Source organism: Eulemur rufifrons, chromosome 21, assembly GCF_041146395.1.
Source record: "Eulemur rufifrons isolate Redbay chromosome 21, OSU_ERuf_1, whole genome shotgun sequence".
NCBI lineage: Eukaryota > Metazoa > Chordata > Mammalia > Primates > Lemuridae > Eulemur > Eulemur rufifrons.
In genome coordinates this window covers 17,731,839-17,753,157 of record NC_091003.1, presented here as the reverse complement: position 1 = coordinate 17,753,157, position 21,319 = coordinate 17,731,839, and the positions used below count along the sequence as shown (strand labels likewise).

General features: G+C 41.0%; 1 protein-coding gene across 4 annotated transcripts in view; it reads left to right on the top strand.

The window, feature by feature from the left end:
- The window catches only part of EWSR1 (EWS RNA binding protein 1), a 28,337-nt gene that overhangs the window by 359 nt on the left and 6,659 nt on the right, over nucleotides 1–21,319 (top strand). The window contains exons 2-13 of one of the 4 annotated variants that reach the window (XM_069497300.1): nucleotides 24–389; nucleotides 4,065–4,101; nucleotides 4,235–4,286; nucleotides 5,664–5,787; nucleotides 6,201–6,218; nucleotides 10,962–11,148; nucleotides 13,358–13,525; nucleotides 15,452–15,663; nucleotides 16,767–16,947; nucleotides 19,747–19,784; nucleotides 20,320–20,352; nucleotides 20,598–20,716. In XM_069497300.1, coding sequence (XP_069353401.1) covers nucleotides 377–389; nucleotides 4,065–4,101; nucleotides 4,235–4,286; nucleotides 5,664–5,787; nucleotides 6,201–6,218; nucleotides 10,962–11,148; nucleotides 13,358–13,525; nucleotides 15,452–15,663; nucleotides 16,767–16,947; nucleotides 19,747–19,784; nucleotides 20,320–20,352; nucleotides 20,598–20,716 — 1,182 coding nt within the window. In that variant the 5' untranslated portion in view covers nucleotides 24–376. Of the gene's footprint in view, nucleotides 1–23; nucleotides 390–4,064; nucleotides 4,102–4,234; nucleotides 4,287–5,660; nucleotides 5,788–6,200; nucleotides 6,219–10,961; nucleotides 11,149–13,357; nucleotides 13,526–15,451; nucleotides 15,664–16,766; nucleotides 16,948–19,746; nucleotides 19,785–20,319; nucleotides 20,353–20,597; nucleotides 20,717–21,319 lie in introns of all 4 variants that reach the window. The other 3 variants (XM_069497303.1, XM_069497302.1, XM_069497301.1) reach the window with 3 other exon arrangements.

The window sequence follows — 21,319 nt, the reverse complement described above, 5'->3', positions numbered from 1 at the left end:
CGCCGGTCTCCGTTTCTCTCCAGGGCAGACTCTTCAGAGACGGTCCCTGGAGCCCGCAGACGTAACCATTCCCAACCACCTGGCCTCGTGCAGAGAACGGCTGCAGTTTGATACCGAGACCCAGGCCCCGGCGCTCTGGCCCCTTAGGCGCTGTTTTGACCCTCGCGTCACGTCTGGCGATCTTTTGCGAGGACTGGGACAAGAGCTGCGGACGTGAAGAACGAGAAAGCAGTGGTTCATCCTTCTTTATTCCACCCCCGTGGCCTGGCCCGATGGTAGCGCCCGAGGTTGCGGGTTTCGCGCCTGCGCAGTGCGGCGCCTAGAGGGAAAGCGAGAGGGAGACGGACGTTGAGAGAACGAGGAGGAAGGAGAGAAAATGGCGTCCACGGGTGAGTGTGGTGGAAGTGCGGTCGCGCTGGCGACAGCTTGGACGCCCAAACTAGGGGCCGCTTGTCTCTGGGGATGGTCAGGGCGACTGAGTGGAGTCGCCGAGAGGGGTTGGAGGTACCCGCCGCGGCTCGACGAGCTCGAGGGCCCGCGTTCCCCTCCCCTCCCCCCACCGGGCGGGCCGGTTCTGGAACCTTCCGGCGCGCGGGGGGCTCGCGGCGGCGGGGGCGCGCGGGGCCTGCTTTGGCCTCCATTGTGTGGCGGTCGTCGGGCCCCGCGCTCCGGGCTGCCCGCCACGTGGGCGGGGCCTGCGGCCTCCGAGGCCCCGCGTGAGGACGGGGGGAGGGATTCGGCCGGGCTTTGAGCCCGTCACCCCGAAACCCGCGGGGGAGCCCAGATGGCGGCTCGAGAAGCCGCGGGCCTGCTGTCACTGTGGCGCTCCCCTCCCCGTTTTCAGGGAGGTGGCCCTATCCCGGGGGCGACTTTCTCTCACGGAGAAACCCGGAGGAAAAAGCAAATAAACAAAAAGGACATCGCGGACTTGTGAGCCGAGGGGCGCCGGCCTATGAGCTGGAGCCCCGTCATCCTTACGGCCTGGTCGGCTGGGGCGTCCGGCGCTGCCGAGATGTCCCCTCGGCGGCTTCCAGCTCCAAGCTGGACTGTTTTTTAGACCGAACGTGCTCCTCCCTTGAGGACCCCCCTAATTTACTGCTTCCCTGGGCTTCTCCGTTTTTATCGTTGTTAACCCCACCTTCTTCCCTCCCTAAAAAGCAATTAAGTGGCTTCCCAGGGCCCTTTTTCAGCAGACGCCGAGGGACATCCGTTGTATAATAAGGTCAGCCTAGTTCGAGAGACCAGAAATCCTACCAGAAAGAAATATCTAGTCTCTTTGACCTAGGAGGAACAAAAGGCCGAGCCGGCATTTGAATTATGCTTAAGCAGTGGTTTCGCACGTTTATTCGCCTGTGTGGTGGATGGGGGGTCCTTGCTGCAAGGAGTGTCGAAGAGCGTAGCGTAGCCATCACCTGCAGCCCGTTAGTACACTAACCCGCGGTTGTTAGGGTGGAGCATTTTTGCCTGGAGGGGTGGGTATTCTTAGGCTCCTGACTCCAGGCCTTAGAGATGGTGGGAGAAGATGAGAGGGAAGACAGCAAACGATCTGGATCCTTCAGAGTTTTGATTTGGAAAGAGTCCAGAATCAAGAGGCTTAGGACAATTTAAAAGCTCCCCTCTACTGTGTGGTCAGTAAACAGATAAATGTTGGCTGTTCGGGCCAGGGTACCCTTCCCACCCTCCTCCCCCCTGCTAAAGCCTGAGAAGGCAAAACATGGACGTTGAAATTTTTGCGTGGCTGGTCATGCCTTTTTTCAGTCGACTGTGTTCAAACCTTGTTTACCAGTAAACACCATGGACTACAGAATTGCAATTGTGGTTGATGTAGACACGGTATTTATGAGGGCTGGCAGGGGCATCTTTGGGGACTAACATAACTTATCAGGACCTTAGTTTCCATTCCCGCAAAATGTAGGAGTTAACCTAGACCTTTTAAAAGCTTTTTGAGTCCTTCTGACCTTACATCACAGCAAAACATTTTGCCCTTCCATAAAGTTGCCCCATGCTAACTCCTGTAGTCTGAAGCCCTAAGTCTCTGCAGCTTGGATAAAGTATCTAAGCTCCTACCTTGAATAATAGTAGATGTTCCCCCCATGCATCTGAAGCCTATGTCCAGTTTAACAAAGAATCGCAATGCAAACTCCCAAGTAACTATTCAGACCGAGAAATAGAACATTGCCAGCACTGTAGAGGTCCCCCAGGCTCTTCTTTCTCCTCAACCTGTGCTATATTTTTAGTGAAATTTTCGACTGCGCATTTGGGGATTAAAAACACACTGTTTTAAATAGTCTGACCAGTGTGTAAAGGTAGCATGTTTGAGGCCATATAATGTTTGTGTGCTCTGAGAAGATTCATGAAACAAGTTTGCTACCTCCGTTAGCCCACCAGTGGAGGGGCAAATCCTCTGGTTTCACACTGATGGGAGGTCATCAGTTGTTCTATATCAGCTTTGCCAATTTTATGTTTTACATAACTGCTCTTGTGTAAAAGTCTTCTTGCAAACATTTAACTTACATGTCAGTGATTCAGGATCATTTCTCATGCAAAGACCTCAGCAAAATGTAGGTTGAAATACTTGGTTTCATATGCTACATTGGTGTGTTTATTTTGTGGATGCCACGTGGAAGAAATTATTTGCATTTAATTTGTGTATGCCACTTGTACTACTGAAAATGCTTTAAGATTGTCTTGAACAGAAGAATCTGTTCATTGTAGATAGCATTTGGGCAGCTGGTTTGGTAATGTTGATGATGCAGGGTTCTGAGTTAAGAGTATACGTACAGAGGAAGGAAAGTCCACTGAAGTGTAGAGACAGAAAAATAAACTAACATGAAGAGGTGGATTCAGCAAAGTACTCTCAGGCCAAGGGATTGTGAGGCTAGCTTTGGATTGCATGGAGTGGGGTAGAACCCCTCCATGAAGAGCTGAGATGTCAACTGTTGCTTTTGGATGAAGGACTACTTTCTGATTGGAAAAGAAAGGACCCGTTTGTTCCATCCTGAAGGCAATACTGTCTTCAAACACAGAACAAGATATGTATTCTTGTGGAGAGAAAAGAATTGAGCAGAATTTTTAAAAACAATTACTTTAACTGCTTTTAAAAACGAAGCTTATGTAACTTTAATTCGGTAGTGCTGTTAAAACTTCTTAACTGTCTTAACTGTTTTATTTTCTGTTTGTTTCCACTGCTTGTAGACATCTTAGTGGACCAGAGTTTTTTAGTTCCTTTTGATACATGTTGTAAATTTCATGGAAAATTATAGGAAGGTTTACTTGGAGAGGGAAGAAAATTTGTGGTTTTTTTAAAAAAAGTTAAAGTCACTTTGAGTTTTAAGAAGTAAGATGGTATTACCTGAAACCAAATTATTCCCAGAAAGAGTAAATGCTTTCTCCTCTGCCAATTTTTGGGATTGTGTCTTAACTCTGCCTTGCCAGGATTTATAATATATTTAGCATTTGAATTACCGTGCAGGTGTAGCTCTGACACAGCAAACACTTTAAAACACTGGATTGTGATGGCTGTCCTCTTGTTTTCTGCCATTCCATTTCACTGTCATTGTACTAGGGAATTATGGTGGATCTAACTTGGTAAAAAGTGAGGGTAGTGTTAGAAAAACTAGTTTTTGAAGAGAGGTGACTGCTAACGTAATCAGTCTGAGAATAAACATTGTAATACTGCTGCATGTCTTTTATGTGAAGGTAAAAACTTGTGATCCTTTTAATGGGTCCTATTCTCAGCCTGAGATGATGTGGTGATCACGTATTTGAAATGACAGCCTGTGGTTGGGGGGGGGGTTGTGGTTGTGGGAACATGCAAAGTATCTCTGCCACATCAGCTGACCTCATTAGCTAGCCCCTTATTCAAACTTTCTGAATTTAACTGGCTTACATTTTATTTTTTGGTTTGGTGTTGAGAGATGAGAGGGACTCATTTGGTCCTGTGTTGGCCTTTAGGTCTCCTCTGAACAGTTTACAGAGTTCTTCCTGCCACCTGAATTCCTTCCCTCTCTTTCCCATTTCCTTCTGTTAACTTCACGCTGTTTTCTCTGCTTGTTTTTCTCTAGATTACAGTACCTACAGCCAAGCTGCAGCCCAGCAGGGGTAAGTGAGTCTCTTACACAGTATTCTGTCTGTGATAATGTGTGTAGAGTGTGGAGCCTCCTGTACTTGTAGAGAACATACTGATAGTATTTGAACATTCAGTGTTCAGTTCTCATATTTAATTCTTTTGCAGCTACAGCGCTTACACCGCCCAGCCCACTCAAGGATATGCACAGACCACCCAGGTAATCTTTAAGATAATTATATGTAGCTGCATCTCCAAGTAAAATGCTTCTATCAGCTGTTAAAACAATAACTAGCACAGATCTTTTTCGAATATTAGGTAATAGAAAAATGAAATAGTAATGTACTTGTAATCATAGAAAAAAAACAGGTATCTTGAGCTGTCACAGTGGGATGTCATTCTGCAAAGGACTTCATTCTGCAGTGGTCTGAAGTCTGTGTTATGCAGAAAATCTGGTTTTTCAGAATTGACAGATTTAGCCCCATCTTCATTTTTTTCTCTTTGTTCATTTTGTTTTCCTAACATTTGTTTCCAGCTGGCAATTAGCTCTCTATAACTTTCTAGTATCCGTCATGTCTAAAGTTAGTTGCCTTGTTCCATGCTTAGTCCTTCTGCATGTTCTGTTTATTTAAGTTAATCACCACAGCAATTCTGCAAAAGAAGAAAATGATAAGATCATTATGCAGATGAGAAAATTACAGTGCATAGGTATTACGTAGCTTGCCATTGATTGCACAGTAAGTGAAGGGGTTAGCCCCCAAAACTATGGCTGCCTAGCTGAGGAGCTCCTGAACTCTTTCCATTACACTAGTCTGTTTTTAAAAGCCTGGGCCAGCAGATTATAGAAGTTAGCCTCCTGGTATTCTCAGGATCACCTCAAATTCTGAAATTATCCATGCTATAAAATGGATGCTAATAACTGCAATGGAAGCATATTCTAGGACAGGCAGATCTTACATAACTGGTCACTCAGATCTAGAATATGATCATGCTAACATCTGAAAGAACAGCTTATTCCTTGCCTGATTTTAATTATCATTGACGTCCAAATTCAAAAGACAATACTCTGGATGTGCTAACCATAAGAGGATATTCAGTGTTCTGGTTTATTTTCTTCAAAGTAGCATAATAGTTTTAAAGTTTTTGTGTCGTGCTGAAAATTTGGTTTTCAGATTTGTCTGACAGATTTTTTAGCCCCACCTTCATTTCTTTCTCTTTGTTCATTTTGTCTTCCTAACATTTGTTTCCAATTACTAAAAACTGTGCTACGCTAAGTGCTAGCAGTTATATACACCTGTGCCTATATTACGCTTCCCTTGGGAGTGTCTTGTTCATCTCCTGTATAGTTAACTGAGGTTTTGCCTAATTATCTCTGGAACTTTTTTGTAGTTAACTTCACCAGAGTATGAGTGAATTAGATAAGGGATAGCAAGCATTCATAATACTGTGATCATTTGTTTTTTAAAATCTTCTTACTGGAAAGCAGTATTTTTGACTTCGGTTCTCCAATTTAGAAACTAGAAGTCAGTCAGTCCATTTTATTTCTAAAATACACGGTTCTTATATGAGGTTCTTGTATTCATTTTCTTTGGAGCAGGCATATGGGCAACAAAGCTATGGAACCTATGGACAGCCCACTGATGTCAGCTATACCCAAGCTCAGACCACTGCGACTTACGGGCAGACCGCCTATGCGACTTCTTATGGACAGCCTCCCACTGGTAAGGCCTGCCTTGCAGAGATTTCTGGGTCATGTTGGCTAGAGCATTTGCTTAGAGGCTTGTTACTCGTGCTCTTGGATGTACATTCGGGTCCATACCTTGGCACCTGGGGATCTTTAATTCATAGGAGGAGGTATTTTTTCGTTTTTTCCTTTCTTTGTATTGAGAGCTCTCTAACAGAATGTGGGTGGGATAAATTCCAAGAGAGAAAAAGAACTTTCCTTTTAACTGTTCCGTACAGTGTATTGAATAATCTCACAGCAAAATGGAGACTTTGTAAAAGATTGTGCTAATGCTAATACTGAGTAAGAATGAGCCTCCTTAAACTGAGCTGCTTAAAAATCAAACTGGTTTTCACATGTTTGCTTCATCTGATAGTATACCCTCTACTTTTTGTTTTGTGCTTTCCACAGTAGAAGGGACCAGTACAGGTTTGACTATCCTGCTCATTCTTGCATGGGAAATGCTTTCCATCTTGTCTAACCCTGTAATGTTAACCCTTTAGGTGTTTTCATTTGTTTAACCCCCAAACTTTCTAACATCACACACAGCAAGGTGCTAATGAAAAACTGCTTCAGGTGCCATTCGCAGCTCCATGTCTGATTCTTTATATGATTTTGGGAAAGGTTTTATTATTTAACATTATTTGTGTCAAGCTTTAATAATAGTTATTTACCTTCCCAAAGGTATTTCAGATGATTTCTCACCAGCTGATTTTCCTCTGTTCCCTGAAGGATAGACTGCATGATTAGATTTATTTAGAGGAAAGAACTGCCACCCTGCATGTATCATGTTTGTCTGTTGGTTTCTAGTCCAGACACATTTTATTTTGTTTTAAGTGTTATGAATAATTTTAATCCATAGTATGCCTTGAATACATATATATTTAAAAAGCAGCTTTCTGGGAAGCCAAAAACTATTCTAAGCATTAGAATAAATTGTATCTTGATACTGAGGTTGAGTGGAGTTATGTGCAAAATCTATGGTGATTTTTGTGTTTGGTGCTATGAAATGTTTCAGGAGCTTTACTTTCCCTCCCCCTTTTATTTTGTAATTACTATTACAAAAGAATATTTTGATACAAGAATATCTTAAAGATGCCAAAACACTTTCAAACTATGCAGTTTTCCAAATTATGATCTAGTGGGGCGGGGGAGTACCTGTCTGATTTAGCTCATTGAGTACCGATGTCCTGAATTTGGTGGGGAGTACTTGCTAACCTGTCTAAGGTGTATCTTGAATAGGATGGGAAATGTTTATCAGAACTTTCCGGTGGTGGTAATTGCAACTATAGAAAGAAAGAGCTGAAACTAAAATTGTGCGGTTTGGATTTTTAGCACAGAATTTTTAAATTGTGAGATGAATTTTACATTTTTATAAAAAGTATGATTTGAAAATAAATAATACAGCTTATACCTAGTCTTTGGAATCATTTTACAGAAATGAGATAAAGTGATTTATAGGCAAAGTAGTGGTCCTCTGGAGTCATGTACTTGCGTTGTCACTGATTAAATCCCATCATGACTGTGGACCCAAAAAGCGTAGGACACTCTAATGCAGAGACCAGTAGCTTCGAAGAGCCAGAGATTGCACTTCGTAATAATAAAGAATGTTTGCGTAGACTTCATAGCTTATGGGGCACCCTTCATATCTCCATTAATCCCCCCAACAACTTTTGGGGTATAAAAACCAAAATTTAACCTGATGTGAGAAATGACTGAACAAAACTAGGTAGGAGCCTGATATGTGGTTAGTGGGTTCGAGCACACTTCTTTTTTCCTTATCCCATGCTGCCTTAACACATAAAAGTCACTGGATGATTGTTGGAGGGAATAGATAAAAATACACTGTTCTCTTCTGGGATTTTTTAAAAATTAACCTTCTAAAGAAAGGGGCCATATAAATCTTAATTCAAATAGAATTTTTAAACTTTAATTTTTACTGCTGAAGTTGAACAAAATTTTGGTCAGTTTGTGTGATTTTCTTTACCACCCTTTTCCTTAAAGTTGTCAGCACATGGTAGATTTGTTTTCTTTTTTTGCATTGGTCTTTTTTTGTTGTCATTAAATCATTTTGCTCTGTTTTTTTTTGTTGTTGTTGTTGTTGTTGTTGTTGTTTTTCCCTCTTTTTGCTTGGCTGCTTGGGTGGGTACTACAGATTAATTAAAAGATTATTTATTAACCCAGTGTCTGTTACTATAATCTTTGGCATGACAAGGCCTTAACTGTTGCTGCATAGTTTTATGACAGGAGCTATTGCCCTGATTAGTTTACGTTTTTTGGTATTTTTTAATTGCTCTTCTTGTAAATCTTACAGTCATTTGGAGGGGGAATCTCTGTGAGAGTAATAGGGTAGATGGAATTAGATTCTAGTTAAATTTTAAATAAATGGGTGCTTTATATGGTTGACCTTAGGACTCTGCAAAAAAAACTTAAATAAGCAGTTCAGGTGAACATGCCAAATCAGAAACACTTTCATTGCTTGGGGCTCCCCATTTTGTGAAATTATACTTACATATACATTTTAACAGAATAGTTTTGACAAGGAAATTACTGTGGTGTATAATTAATTTTAGATTTCCCTTTAAATGTTTGGGATGGAGAAGACAGTAGTATATTTTGTGCTACAAAAGGTGACACTTTAGGATTGTACAAAAGGAAGCTGATTGTCTTTGGCTTGTTGTATGTTGAGTGAGGAGGATAAAATTTGTTCCAACTAAAGTTTAAAGCCCTAAACCTTTTTTTTTTTTTTTTTTTTTCTTTTGAGACAGTCTCACTCTGTTGCCCGGGCTAGAGTGCCGTGGCATCGGTCTAGCTCACAGCAACCTCAAACTCCTAGGCTTAAGCGATCCTACTGCCTCAGCCTCCCGAGTAGCTGGGACTACAGGCATGCGCCATCATGCCCGGCTAATTTTTTCTATATATTTTTAGATATCCAGCTAATTTCTATTCTTTTAGTAGAGACGGGGTCTTGCTCTTGCTCAGGCTGGTCTCAAACTCCTGAGCTGAAACGAGCCACCCACCTCAGCCTCCCAGAGTGCTAGGATTACAGGCCTGAGCCGCCACGCCTGGCCGAAAGCCCTAAATCTTAAATGAACAATCTTGATTTGTTTTAAATACTGAAACTATTTTTTTCTTCTTCTTCTTCTTTTTTTTTTTTTTTCTTCCTGAGTCAGTGTTTCACGTTTTTGCCTGGGCTAGAATGCAGTGGCATCATCATAGCTCACTGCAGCCTTAAACTCCTGGGCACAAGCAATCCTACTGCCCCAAGTAGCTGAGACTACAAGTGTGTGCTGGCTAATTTTTTATAGAGATAGGGTCTTGCTGTGTTGCTCAGGCTGGTCTCAAACTGCTGGCCTTAAGTGATCCTCCTGTCTCGGCCTCCAAAAGTACTAGAGTTACAGATGTGAGCCACTGCACCTGGCCTGAAACTCTTACATGCTTATTGAGATTTGGATTTTTCTTTGGATGTAAGTGCTGACATCTAGACCAAACTTTTTATTGGATGGTTTAACTGTACCCATTGACCAAGAGCCCAGAACCAGGAATAGTTGTAACACCTCTGACAGGAAAGGAACTCAAGAGCTGCGCACTTGGGATTTTGGTTACGCTCAAACAAACCCAAGTCCCAAAGGAAAGGTATGAATCCTGCCTGACGTGGCAGAGGCAGGAGCTAAGGAGAGACTGTTGGTCTGCGGCATACCTGTGAGGGCAGGTCTGTCTGACACCTGGTTAGGGAAGTACTGAAAGGGGAGGCGGGGGGACTCTAAGGTGTACCTCCAGTATTGCTGAGCAGGCAGAAAGGGCCCTTTTGCTTGTGAGAAGAACGAAGGTTTGTTTGGGGGAGTATTAAACTTTAGTTTAAGATGATTTACTGAAAAATGTTAAATAACATAACCTGTGTTGGCTGAGTAAGTATGATTTGTAGTGTATCTTTATTACTCATATGCCATTTCAAACTCTAGTGCTGATAACAAGATTTTTTGTAGTTGTTACCTGAAACAAAACTAGCATTTCTCGGAGTGTTTAATCAAGTGTTAACATCTTCCACTGAAAACAAAACCCATGTTCTGTAGAATTTCTAGTTTCCTTAAACAAGAGCTCCCTGTGATGCAGTGTTTGGGACTTAAAGTAATTAGATGAATTACTACCCAAATTAGAGGTTGTAGTACTAAAACTAGTACCTGGATCATTATTTCATAGCTATTTTTAACTGAGGGATGAAAAATTACCTGTAGGGTACGATGTACACTACTCCGCGGCTGGGTACACCAAAGCCGCAAACCCACCACTATGCAATATATACATGTGATGGAATTCAAGTTTCACCCCCTACGTTTATTTTTTAAAATAGAAAGAAATAAGGCCGGGCGCGGTGGCTCACGCCTGTAATCCTAGCACTCTGGGAGGCCGAGGCGGGTGGATTGCTCAAGGTCAGGAGTTCGAGACCAGCCTGAGCGAGACCCCGTCTCTACTAAAAATAGAAAGACATTATATGGACACCTAAAAATCTATATAGAAAAAATTAGCCGGGCATAGTGGCGCATGCCTGTAGTCCCAGCTACTCGGGAGGCTGAGGCAGTAGGATCGCTTAAGCCCAGGAGTTTGTGGTTGCTGTGAGCTAAGCTGACGCCACGGCACTCACTCTAGCCTGGGCAACAAAGTGAGACTCTGTCTCAACAAAAAAAAAAAAAAAACAAAATAAAATAGAAAGAAATAATAAATGCTATGTAATTTGCCTTTTACCTCCCTCATGTGGGGATATTTTATTCCTGCTTGAGGGTTTTTTGGAATACTTATGTTTTTAGTTGAGAAAGTTCTCAAGGAGGCCTGCTAGCAAAATCAGTATAGACTTAGCAAAAGCCAACTTGTCTCCTATTGAATGCCTTCAGGAGGAGGCAGAGGGAACCCTGTTTTCTATAGCATAACATCTTTCTGTTCAGTGTGGTTTTAGAGCAGATGAAATAGTGCTTTACTAAAAACTAGGTATATTGAGAGAACTTCAGCTTTAAGTATTGGTTTTTTACTACTGTTGCTAAAGGGAGAGTATTTAAATGATTAAATATTGTGATGGTTTAAAGTAGGTGGTTTACGAATTGTTCTGTTCTTGAGAAACTGTCTAGGCAGCTCTCTGAGAGGGCAGGAAATCTGACACAGCTCTTCTTTATGTTCTAGGTTATACTACTCCAACCGCCCCCCAGGCGTACAGCCAGCCTGTCCAGGGGTATGGCACTGGTGCTTATGATACCACCACTGCTACAGTCACCACCACCCAGGCCTCCTATGCAGCTCAGTCTGCTTATGGCACTCAGCCTGCTTACCCAGCCTATGGGCAGCAGCCGGCAGCTACCGCACCTACAAGGTAAGGCCACACTCACCTACTCTGAATTCTGTAATGCGTCAGCCTTGGGTTTGAGGGAAAGAGGGCGGCTATGCACACTTAAAGAATCTGTGACTTAGTTCCTTTTTAATGATTGCTGGTAACCAATGTGCTGGAACACACCACAAAAATATTCTCCATTTAGCAGCGAAATGGTGCCGTCCAAAGGCTGAAATGAGGAATATCACTGAATGGGTTGTTTGGTTTCAGAATAGTAACCTTTTGGGGTCAGAAAAGGCTGTTGGTTTTACTTTACAAAACCCAGCAGAAAATTGAGTGTGTGTTTTCCCTCAACAAAATGACTGATAGAATTGTACATTTGATGCTTTAATCTTTGGTTTTATTGGGCCTGTAAATAAGTAAGAGCTTTGTCTTTGGGGAAAACACGGTAGTTCACAGTACAAGGAGGGTGGGGGGAAGCATGATGCGAGTCAAGAAATAGTCATACCATCCAATTGTCAGTAAAAGTTGTATCCGTATCTTGAAAGTCAAACAGTACTGTCACATCTTAAGCAGTTGACATGAGTTTTTCTACATTATATAGAGTAGGGGGGTCCCCAGCCTGTGGTGAGTTGTATAATTATTTCATTATATATTACAATGTAATAATAATAAAAATGAAGTGCACAGTAAATGTAATGTACTTGAATCATCCCAAAACCATTGTCCCCCTCCACGGTCCGTGGAAAAATTGTCTTCCATGAAAATGGTCCCTGGTGCCAAAAAGGTTGGGGGCCACTGATATAGAGGCTTGATCATCTAAATATCGTACGCAGGTATAAATTCTTAACTGAGTACCTGCTATAGGATGAATATTAGTTTCAGCAGAGCTCATACCCCATGACTGGTTAGCAGGTAAACAGTATTATTACTTAGCAGAAGATTTTAGGTCTTTGCTTTAGACGGTGCACTTAGGTGGCTTCTGCCTACAGTCTTGAGGGAACATTGGATTCTGATTTGAAAGAAGATTTTTTAGGGAATAAACGAGATCAACTTGTAAGCTAGACATTTTGTCTGCTGTAGAAGTAAGAAATTAGCTCTGACAAACACTCAAGAAGTTACTTCTAAAAGGCACAGTGAGTAATCAGAACCACTTGGTAGTTTACATTTGCTAGACAGTCTGTGCAGTAGTTTGGTTAAACTGTCTGATTCCTAGAAGGGCCCTATTTCAGCTGACCTAGGCATTTCAGAGTGTTACCATATGTATAAAGTCCATACCTTGGCCAAAGTCAGTGAAAACTAAAATGTGTAAAGTCCTTTTGATGCTGTCGTGCGACAGTATATCCCAGCCATAGCTGGATGGGTTTCTGTATGAATTGTTTTTTTGATAAATCATCCTTTTGGATTCCTTTTTTCCTAATTTTCAATCCTTAGCACCTTAAAACAGCTGTTTATCTCTTGTGCTCAGTGACAGCTGTTCCCTTTTCCACTGGAAAAGGAGAAGACTTGTGACCAATTTCAGGTCAGTGGAGAGACCAGTACTTCCTCCTCATCTCTGGTCTGCCTGATGGTTCTTGGGGGCTTTGCTTAAAACAGCTCCAGCTCACTCTGCTACAGCCTTGGTATAAACTGTTAGGGCAAAGAGATAATAGAAATCCTTGGGGTTTTTTCCAGGGATGCTAGTTCATCTGAGCATGAGGGGAGGCTCTGTGTATGTGTTTCTTGCCTTACTCTGGTATTTCTGTTATGGAGACTCTGAGGCAAAGTTAGATTAATTTATGGCAGCCCAAGTTAGGAAATGTTTTTTCTGGTCTAAGAAATATAAACCCACAAATTTTCTAAATTTATAATGCCATAATGTTACTCTAACCTCTAACACTTGCATTACTGTTAAGTTTCTTATTTATCTTTAACAGTCCCCTTTGAGAAAAAGCATTTTTTTCCCTAACAAACCACCCCCCATCACTTAAATTGGCAACACACAATATTGTAACTGCCTTTTATAGCTGTTAATGTGGAATGTATGAAGCATGTTGGTGCCTCTCTTGTGGATATGATTGATTCTCCCCATTCCATAGTATTCTTTTCGAGCAAATATAGTTGGACTGACACTGCGTTTGGTGTAGTTTACGATTGTATTTATTTCCAGGCTCAATCCTAACATTTCATATTGCTCATAAATTTGTAGAGTTCTTACCCAAGATTTTTGTGGCTGGTAAACAAAGTCTGACTTTTTTATTTTTCCTTTTAGACCTCAAGATGGTAACAAACCTGCTGAGACTAGTCAACCTCAGTCTAGCACAGGAGGTTACAATCAACCCAGCCTAGGATACGGACAAAGTAACTACAGTTATCCCCAGGTACCTGGGAGCTACCCCATGCAGCCAGTCACCGCACCTCCATCCTACCCTCCTACCAGGTCAGTCTCTTCTTCTTGTGAACAATGAGCTAGTAAAATAACAAAACAGGTTTTTTTTTTTTAGGTTGTTGACCAGCTTGCTTTGGCCTCCTCAGATAAGGTACATTATCTGACCCCCCCCAGTGGTAACTCTGACCACATTTACTTACATTAAAGCCTTAGTCCTGGATCCCATTGCAGTGCCTGGCAGTAAATAACTGTTTTCTGTAAATACAGACAAAAACATTTTTGCCACTCTAGGTTCTTCCCTTTAATTTTACTCTTTTACTTGGATGAAAAGCAGAAGTATATGAAAGCATGTAAACAGAACCATAGGAGCCATTTTCTTCAATGCAGTTGGAATGGACAAAGTGCGGGCCACTATAAAAAAAAACCAAAAAACAACAACTTTGCCTTAAGCATTTTATATTTTACTTAACACACGTAAAGGTACATTCCTGCACCTGTCTTTTAAAGTTTGAGCCAAGGCCTTTTCCTTTGGATTGCGGGCTCATTTGTTCCTCATTCTCTGTCTTACGTTAACCACACCAGCAGTTAAATTATATCCATTTTTGGTTTCTTTAGAGAAAGAACTGCAGGTTTTCTCACCCAAGTTTAATTTGAAGCTGGATTGTGTCCTAAATTGTTAAAACTTAGTGTTGTTAGAAGTAACAATTCCTTTTCTGCACTCATTTCATCAGTTTATACTAAAGTGCGGGAGATGTGAACAGGTTTAGGGACAAATAGAGCTGCCAGGATATGTGTGTCCATACAACTTGGAGCAAAAGTGTGCAGGGCTTACAGTGGGCTGCGTTCTTCCACAGCTGGCCTATACCTGTGTGCTGAGAGTGTTAATATGGCGAGTTGAATAGGTGCACGTTCAGAGACTATTGAATTCACACAGCTGTGATGTAATAGGCACTTAGTTTAATAGTACTTTAAAATATGTTGTCCTTTTTGTTTTTCACTATCATGGTTTGTCAGGAGTTTAATACAAGTTTTTTTCAAGCTTTATTTCTGCACAAGAATATATCTTTGGTCAGTTTCCCTGCCAGGTAATTAACATACTGATTTAATTTTAATCTTAATTTTTAGAGACAGGGTCTCACTATTTTGCCTAAGCTGGGTTTATACTCCTGAGCTCAGGCGATCCTCCTATCTCAGCTTCCTGAGTAGCTGGTACTACAGGCACAAGTCACTGTTCCTAGCTCTGTATATATTTAATACTCATTTTTTATACAGTTCCTTGTTCTGAAGTTTCCTAATTTGTCTTTTCTCTGTAAATGCCCAGATTTCATAGACATCAAGACATGTCTGAAAGGTTGAAACTATATAGCAAAAAAAAAAAAAGAAAGAAAAAGAAACTATATAGCAAAGCAATTTTGAACACTTAGACAAATCTTCAAGGGAAAACTACCACTTTTGTGTGGTACACTCCTCCACACACACCCCACCACCACCAAGCAGCCTTGTCTCTTCAGAAAATCATTGTTACTCAGGAGGGTTATTGGAGGCAGGCTTGGAACCGAACACCTCACCTCACTGAAATCTCCCTAATTTTTCTCAATGTCCTTTTTACTGGGTCAGCCTTCTCCACATGCGCATGTGAATACTGTAACCATAATACTGGAAGCATCTAAACTCCCATGTTTGCCTTGAATATAGTTAAAAATAAGCATTGTTTTAAATGGGGGTGGGGGTATAAGAAGAGATTCTCTAAGGCTTGTACAGATGGGTTGTTATAATAATTATCCCCCCCCATTTAAAGTTTTGTTCTGAATACAAAAATATTTTCTTATTTTAAATTCAAACTGTTGATATATGTAGAAAATGGCTGCTTGAGGATGTCTGTGTCACATGCTGTGAATGTCTCCTTTATTCGGGGTATTTGAAGAAGTAATAAGCCTTCTCTCTTTCTTAAAAAGCTCTCTTTTTTTTTTCTTTCAGCTATTCCTCTACACAGCCGACTAGTTATGATCAGAGCAGTTACTCTCAGCAGAACACCTATGGGCAGCCGAGCAGCTATGGACAGCAGAGTAGCTATGGTCAACAAAGCAGCTATGGGCAGCAGCCTCCCACTAGTTACCCCCCCCAAACTGGATCCTACAGCCAGGCTCCAAGTCAATATAGCCAGCAGAGCAGCAGCTACGGGCAGCAGAGTGAGTTGCTAAGAGAGAAAATCAAATAAGAATGATTGTGTTTGGAGTTTTTGAACACAGGGAATGCTTTTTACCATTCTTTATTTTTTGGAATCCAGGATGCATCTTTAGGGCATGACATCCTAGTAATAACAGCTTGGATGTCTCAGTAAAGATACCAGTGCTTTTCTCCAATTTAATTGTTGTTAGTATGCCTTACAAAAAAAGAAAAGATATTTGTGACTGACCAGAGAAAGTATTTTAGGCTGCTAGCTCTACTCTTTGGGGAAGTTATGTACAGTGAGTGCATCCAGGATTCTTTATGGCCTGCTCACCCCAAACCATTAAAGGAGAGTGGCAAGCAACCGTTGAAGGCTACTATGATTTTAATAGTTAAGTAAAAGATATGCACATATATATATATTTCTTTTTTGAGACGGGATCTTGTTACATTGCCTAGGTGGCCTCCCAAGTCCTGAGCACAAGTGATCCTCCTGCCTTAGCCTCCCGAGTAGCTGGGATTACACTGTGCGCCACGATGCTTGGCTCTAAATGCTGTACATGTTTTGTTTTTTGTTTACATGCATTAAGCAAAAAAACATCCTTGCAGAATACCTGTAGTACTTGTGTGTGGAGAGAAGTAACCAAAAACACGAAACTGTCTTCATAATTTCTACCTGGACTGTTGCTCTTAAATTGAATTCCATCCCTGAGCATGTCTCATTATGAGTGAAATGAGTATAGTGCTGTTTGATGGAGCTCAGCCCCCAGCAATATGCTAAAGCCCTATTGGCTCTATTTTTGTTTCTTGAATACAGTTTAAATCAGCTGCTTTTGGAGACTTGGGATATGGAATCCTATAAACATATATTGGCCAGGGGGCTTTTTTCATTTGGAAGTGGTTTATTCTGGTCTAACTATATAAGGTTAATTCAGCTTTAATAAACCAGCAGTTTTTATTGAACTTAGAAGAGCCTACTGATGGGGGGGCTTTATCATGCTGTAAAGAAGATGGTACCTTGGTTAGTGCCTTGCAGTTGAGAATTCTGTGATTCCAGGAGAAAGTACATCAGGCAGTGGTATAAATGCTGGTCCATGGCTTACAGATGTGACTTTTTCCTCAGGTTCATTCCGACAGGACCACCCCAGTAGCATGGGTGTTTATGGGCAGGAGTCTGGAGGATTTTCCGGACCAGGAGAGAACCGGAGCATGAGTGGCCCTGATAACCGGGGCAGGGGAAGAGGGGGATTTGATCGTGGAGGCATGAGCAGAGGTGGGCGGGGAGGAGGACGCGGTGGAATGGGGTAAGAGCAAACCTTTTCTCCTTTTACCTAATTTGTTTCATCCATAGGATTTTCAATGGAAAGAAGGGACTGAAAGACATAAGAAATTTATTTCTACATTTCCATGGACAATCTGTAGAGCTCAAACCATCTCTTAAGACATGGAAATGTCGTCTTTGTGGCATATATTAAGTGGCAGTTTGCTTTTTTCCCTGCCAATATACTTTGTTGGGTTGGGGAGAAAAAAGAATGGTTTTGAACCTAGAGCTTTCAGTTCCCTTCGTGATTTCCAGAGGTGAAAAGCCTCTGTGGGTAATAGATTTGGGATGGAACACACACAACCCTTCTAACGACCCTAGGTTTTTAACTAATTGCCTCTGAATGGTTGTCTTGAAATACCTGGTATATACTGCAGAAAAGGAATGCAGCTGTTTTCCACAATGTTTGTCCCCAACTTCTGTTTGTACTCAGAATTGTTGAACGTAAATGGTGAAGATCTTGGTCCCATAGCCCTTAAACTATGGCCTGAGGTGCACCTGATACATAGAGTTTGGATGGAGCACAGAAAAATCCAATAGCTTTTTAAAGAGTAATGTATATAATTATGGGATCACTCCCCATTAGAGATTTTGAAAGTCTAAATCGGTTTGACCATTTTGATTGATGGCACAATCTGGTTTAGAAAACTTTGTTTAGATCAGTGACATAACCCTGCTACCTCTGCCTGCCCTTCCCCTCCCTTCTCCCATCCCTCCTCCCTTTCTGGTGTCTGTACATTGATAAAGGTGAGCTATAATGTTGGTGGTTAACATAAATCCAGAAGGCTTAGTTCTGTGTGTGTTCTGTCCCTATATAATGTAAACTAGTTTTTAAAAAGTTATGCAGAATGTTGTGTCAAGTCTAAATTGGATTTGGCATGCCACTGTTAGCTCAAGGAAAAATTAAGTAGCATTTCTTTGTTTATAGAAATGAACTTCAAAATTAAATAGGTAAAAAGTTGATCTTTAACTTTCACATTAGCAAATCTTGTTCTACTGATAGTTAATACTGTTTTGCATATTCTGCATAACTTTAAAAAATGAAGTCTTCAGTGAAATCTTTATTGGAAGAAAGTCATTTACAACACAAAAAAGTTTATGAATAATTTGGTATAAAGTAAAATCAATCTTCTGATTTGGAGAATGTCATTCCATCATAAAGGTTTCACTTCTTTATGGATGTTTTAAAATAGACATAGACACTTGAAATTACTATCATCACGTCTCAAATCACCTAGAATTTTTAGTATTTTTCAATTGCCAAAACAATTTGAAGTTTATTTATTTTAATGCTCCAGAAGTAATCATTGTATTAATTTTGCTAGACTTTGCTAGTAGAGGGGGCCCCTCTTTCTGGATGAGAAGTGTCTCCTGGAGCCATAGAAGAGACCATGGCTTTCCCTATAGGTTTTTCAACAGACTGAAGTGGTCTGTTGGATCCTGTGGGAACAGGACAGGGGCATTCCCCCGCTCCCCCTTTTTTATTGTGGTGTGGTGATGGTTTTCAGTGTCTTCTGCAGGTAAGGCACTCAATGTTGTTAACATGCCCTTTTTCATTGCCTCAGTATTTTGATATTTTCATTGGCTGTTAAACGTGGAAACTTTTTAACATGCTTTGTCGCATTTATATGCTACAGGTTACAAAGTGAGAGCCTTGTATACACTTCAATACTTAAAAAGTACCCGTACTCAGTACTCAGCCGGCAGCATAATGAAAAGTGGGACTAGACACGGTGTCCATATGGAGAGGAAAAATATACATAGAATATTTTTAACAAAATGTATTCATTGTATAAATGGAATCCTTCTGTAACTTTGGTAACTGCATACTTGTTGTTTGGTAATGAACCAGAGGAGGTATAATACTCTAGAATTGTGTAACATTAAAGTGTAAACTTTTGTGTTTAAAGAGAGAGAACATTTTATGGTGTGTACTTTTACGAAGGAAACAAAGCTGCATGCAACAGCTTGAAATTGTATATTCAGGTATTAAAGGTGCAATACTGGTTAGAAAAACAACTCGGCCTCCCACCGAGGAGCTGCCTTTCTGTAAAGAAAACCAAATCTAACCAAAAAGCCCAATTCATATTCCTCCCTCCCCTTTTTAAGATATGTAATTTTATACAGCCATAATCATTATTTTTAACTGATATGTCTATAAAGTTGCACCCCCAGTCCGTTGAGCCTTGGTATTTGTTGTAAATTCTCCTTTCACAGCGATTGTTAAATCCACTAGTGCCCTGAAATGTATGGCTTTATGCTGAAGATTGGCTGGATGCGTCCTCTCGTGTGTTCTAGGCATTTAATGTGGTTGTCTCCTGCGTTATTTATACTGTGACTTGTTAGGAGCCCAGGGCCTCATTTGGCTCTCCCCTGGGAGAGGTTGAGGGTGCACCTTTATGAACATGGCATGGAAAGGTTCATCATAGCTGTTACCCCCGCTTGCTCCTCTTCTCTACATGTCCTGGTCTTTCAGCTGATGGGGTGGGTGTTTGGGATCTGTTTTTTTCTTCCTAATTTGCCAAGTATTGCACTATTAATACCAGCCCCCCGAAATGAAAGGAACCAACCACACTGGTGTGTACAATCAGACAAGCAAGGTTGTATATTGAGGAAATTTGAGCAAGCTGCCCTGAAGAAAGGCATAGTGACAAGATGAGAGAGATGCATTGTTTGGAGATGTGTTTAGCCAGTGCCCTTCTTCCCCACGAGCCCCCCCAAGGCTCAGAGCGGTACTGGCTTTTAAAGGGAAAGGCCTTCATTTCTTCGTTTATCCCCCCAGCAGCGCTGGAGAGCGAGGTGGCTTCAATAAGCCTGGTGGTAAGTTTTTGAGTATTACCATGGATAGTGTTTAAAAAAAAATACAGTCAGTTTTTAGAAAACTATAATTTTTTATTAGTTTCATAAGTGGTTTAAAAATGATCTATACAAAAGAGACTAATGGGTACTGCCGGCATTGTCTTAGGGGTAATAAGGTTAACCTATGGTTACAAAACAAAGGGTAACTTGAAGTATTGAGCAACTGCTTCTGTAATATGGGGGAGAATACATTTTTAAAATTTGGTTTATTTGGAGGAAAAATTTTGACTTAAATTTAACACTAATTTGGCACATAAGCATTGAGAGTGTATTTGGTTAATGGTTTAGAAGCAAACCAGCAAAGAAAAAAGGAAACCCTAGCAAACCTTTCACAAATGTTAAAGAGGCACTGCTCCATTTTAGCAGTGCAGGTCATTTTGAATTTAATGAATCCCCATCAAATGGTGGTGTAGTAGATAGCTATGTGTGTTTGTAAGGTTTGTAGCTTGCAAGACGTGCACTAATAATATTTTATATGATCTTTCCTGGTTGGCAGGACCCATGGATGAAGGACCAGATCTTGATCTAGGTAATTTTGAACTTCTATATTATGCTTTACAAATTAATGGCACAGAAGTAAATGCATGATAGAGTTCAGCAGCCTGATAGACCAATGTAGTAATCTTGCTGTTAGAGCACTTTGGTTTACAGCATTCTTGTTAGTGTGGTTGATAGATTTGCGATGAGTACCATTAGGCAGTAGTGATCTGTTGGATAAGAAGCTCCTGTAGATAAATGACAATAACTCCCCTTCTGTCTTATTTTCTCTGGAAGGCCCACCCGTAGATCCAGATGAAGACTCTGACAACAGTGCAATTTATGTGCAAGGATTAAATGACAATGTGACTCTAGATGATCTGGCAGACTTCTTTAAGCAATGTGGGGTTGTTAAGGTCAGTAAAAGCGTAACCAGGTCGTCTGGCAGAACTTCAGACCACAGCATTTTAAAGAGATTGAACTGATACTGAGAGTTGTTTCTGAAGTTGCCTGGCCTTTCTTGGGTGTCTCGTGGTTTGCTCCTTAACATACCAAAAAAGAAAAACCTGTTAGCAGTCTTTTGATGGAAAAGAAATGCTAAACACACTTTAAGCATACTTGGTAACTTAGCATCATTTTTATAATTATCAGTTAATTGTACGAATGCTTGTATGGACACTACTTTTTTGTGGAATATAAAGTACTTACAAAACACTACGTAACATAGAAAATAAGGAACATTGTGTATCCACCTCCCCGCATAACAAGCAGAGCTATAAGAATACCTTTGAAGCACCTGGGTACTTCTTCCTAATTGAATCCCTCACCCCTCCCCCAGCCTGAATTTTATTTCCATCTGTTTGTAGATACATTTTCAATAATATTTTGTTTGACGTTTTTAAACTTGAATGTTTATTAAGCACTATAAGGCAGCACTGTTCTAAGGACTGGGAATATACTGGTGAACAAATAGATAAGAACACTTGGAGTTTACATATAGTGGGGAATGAATAGTAAAA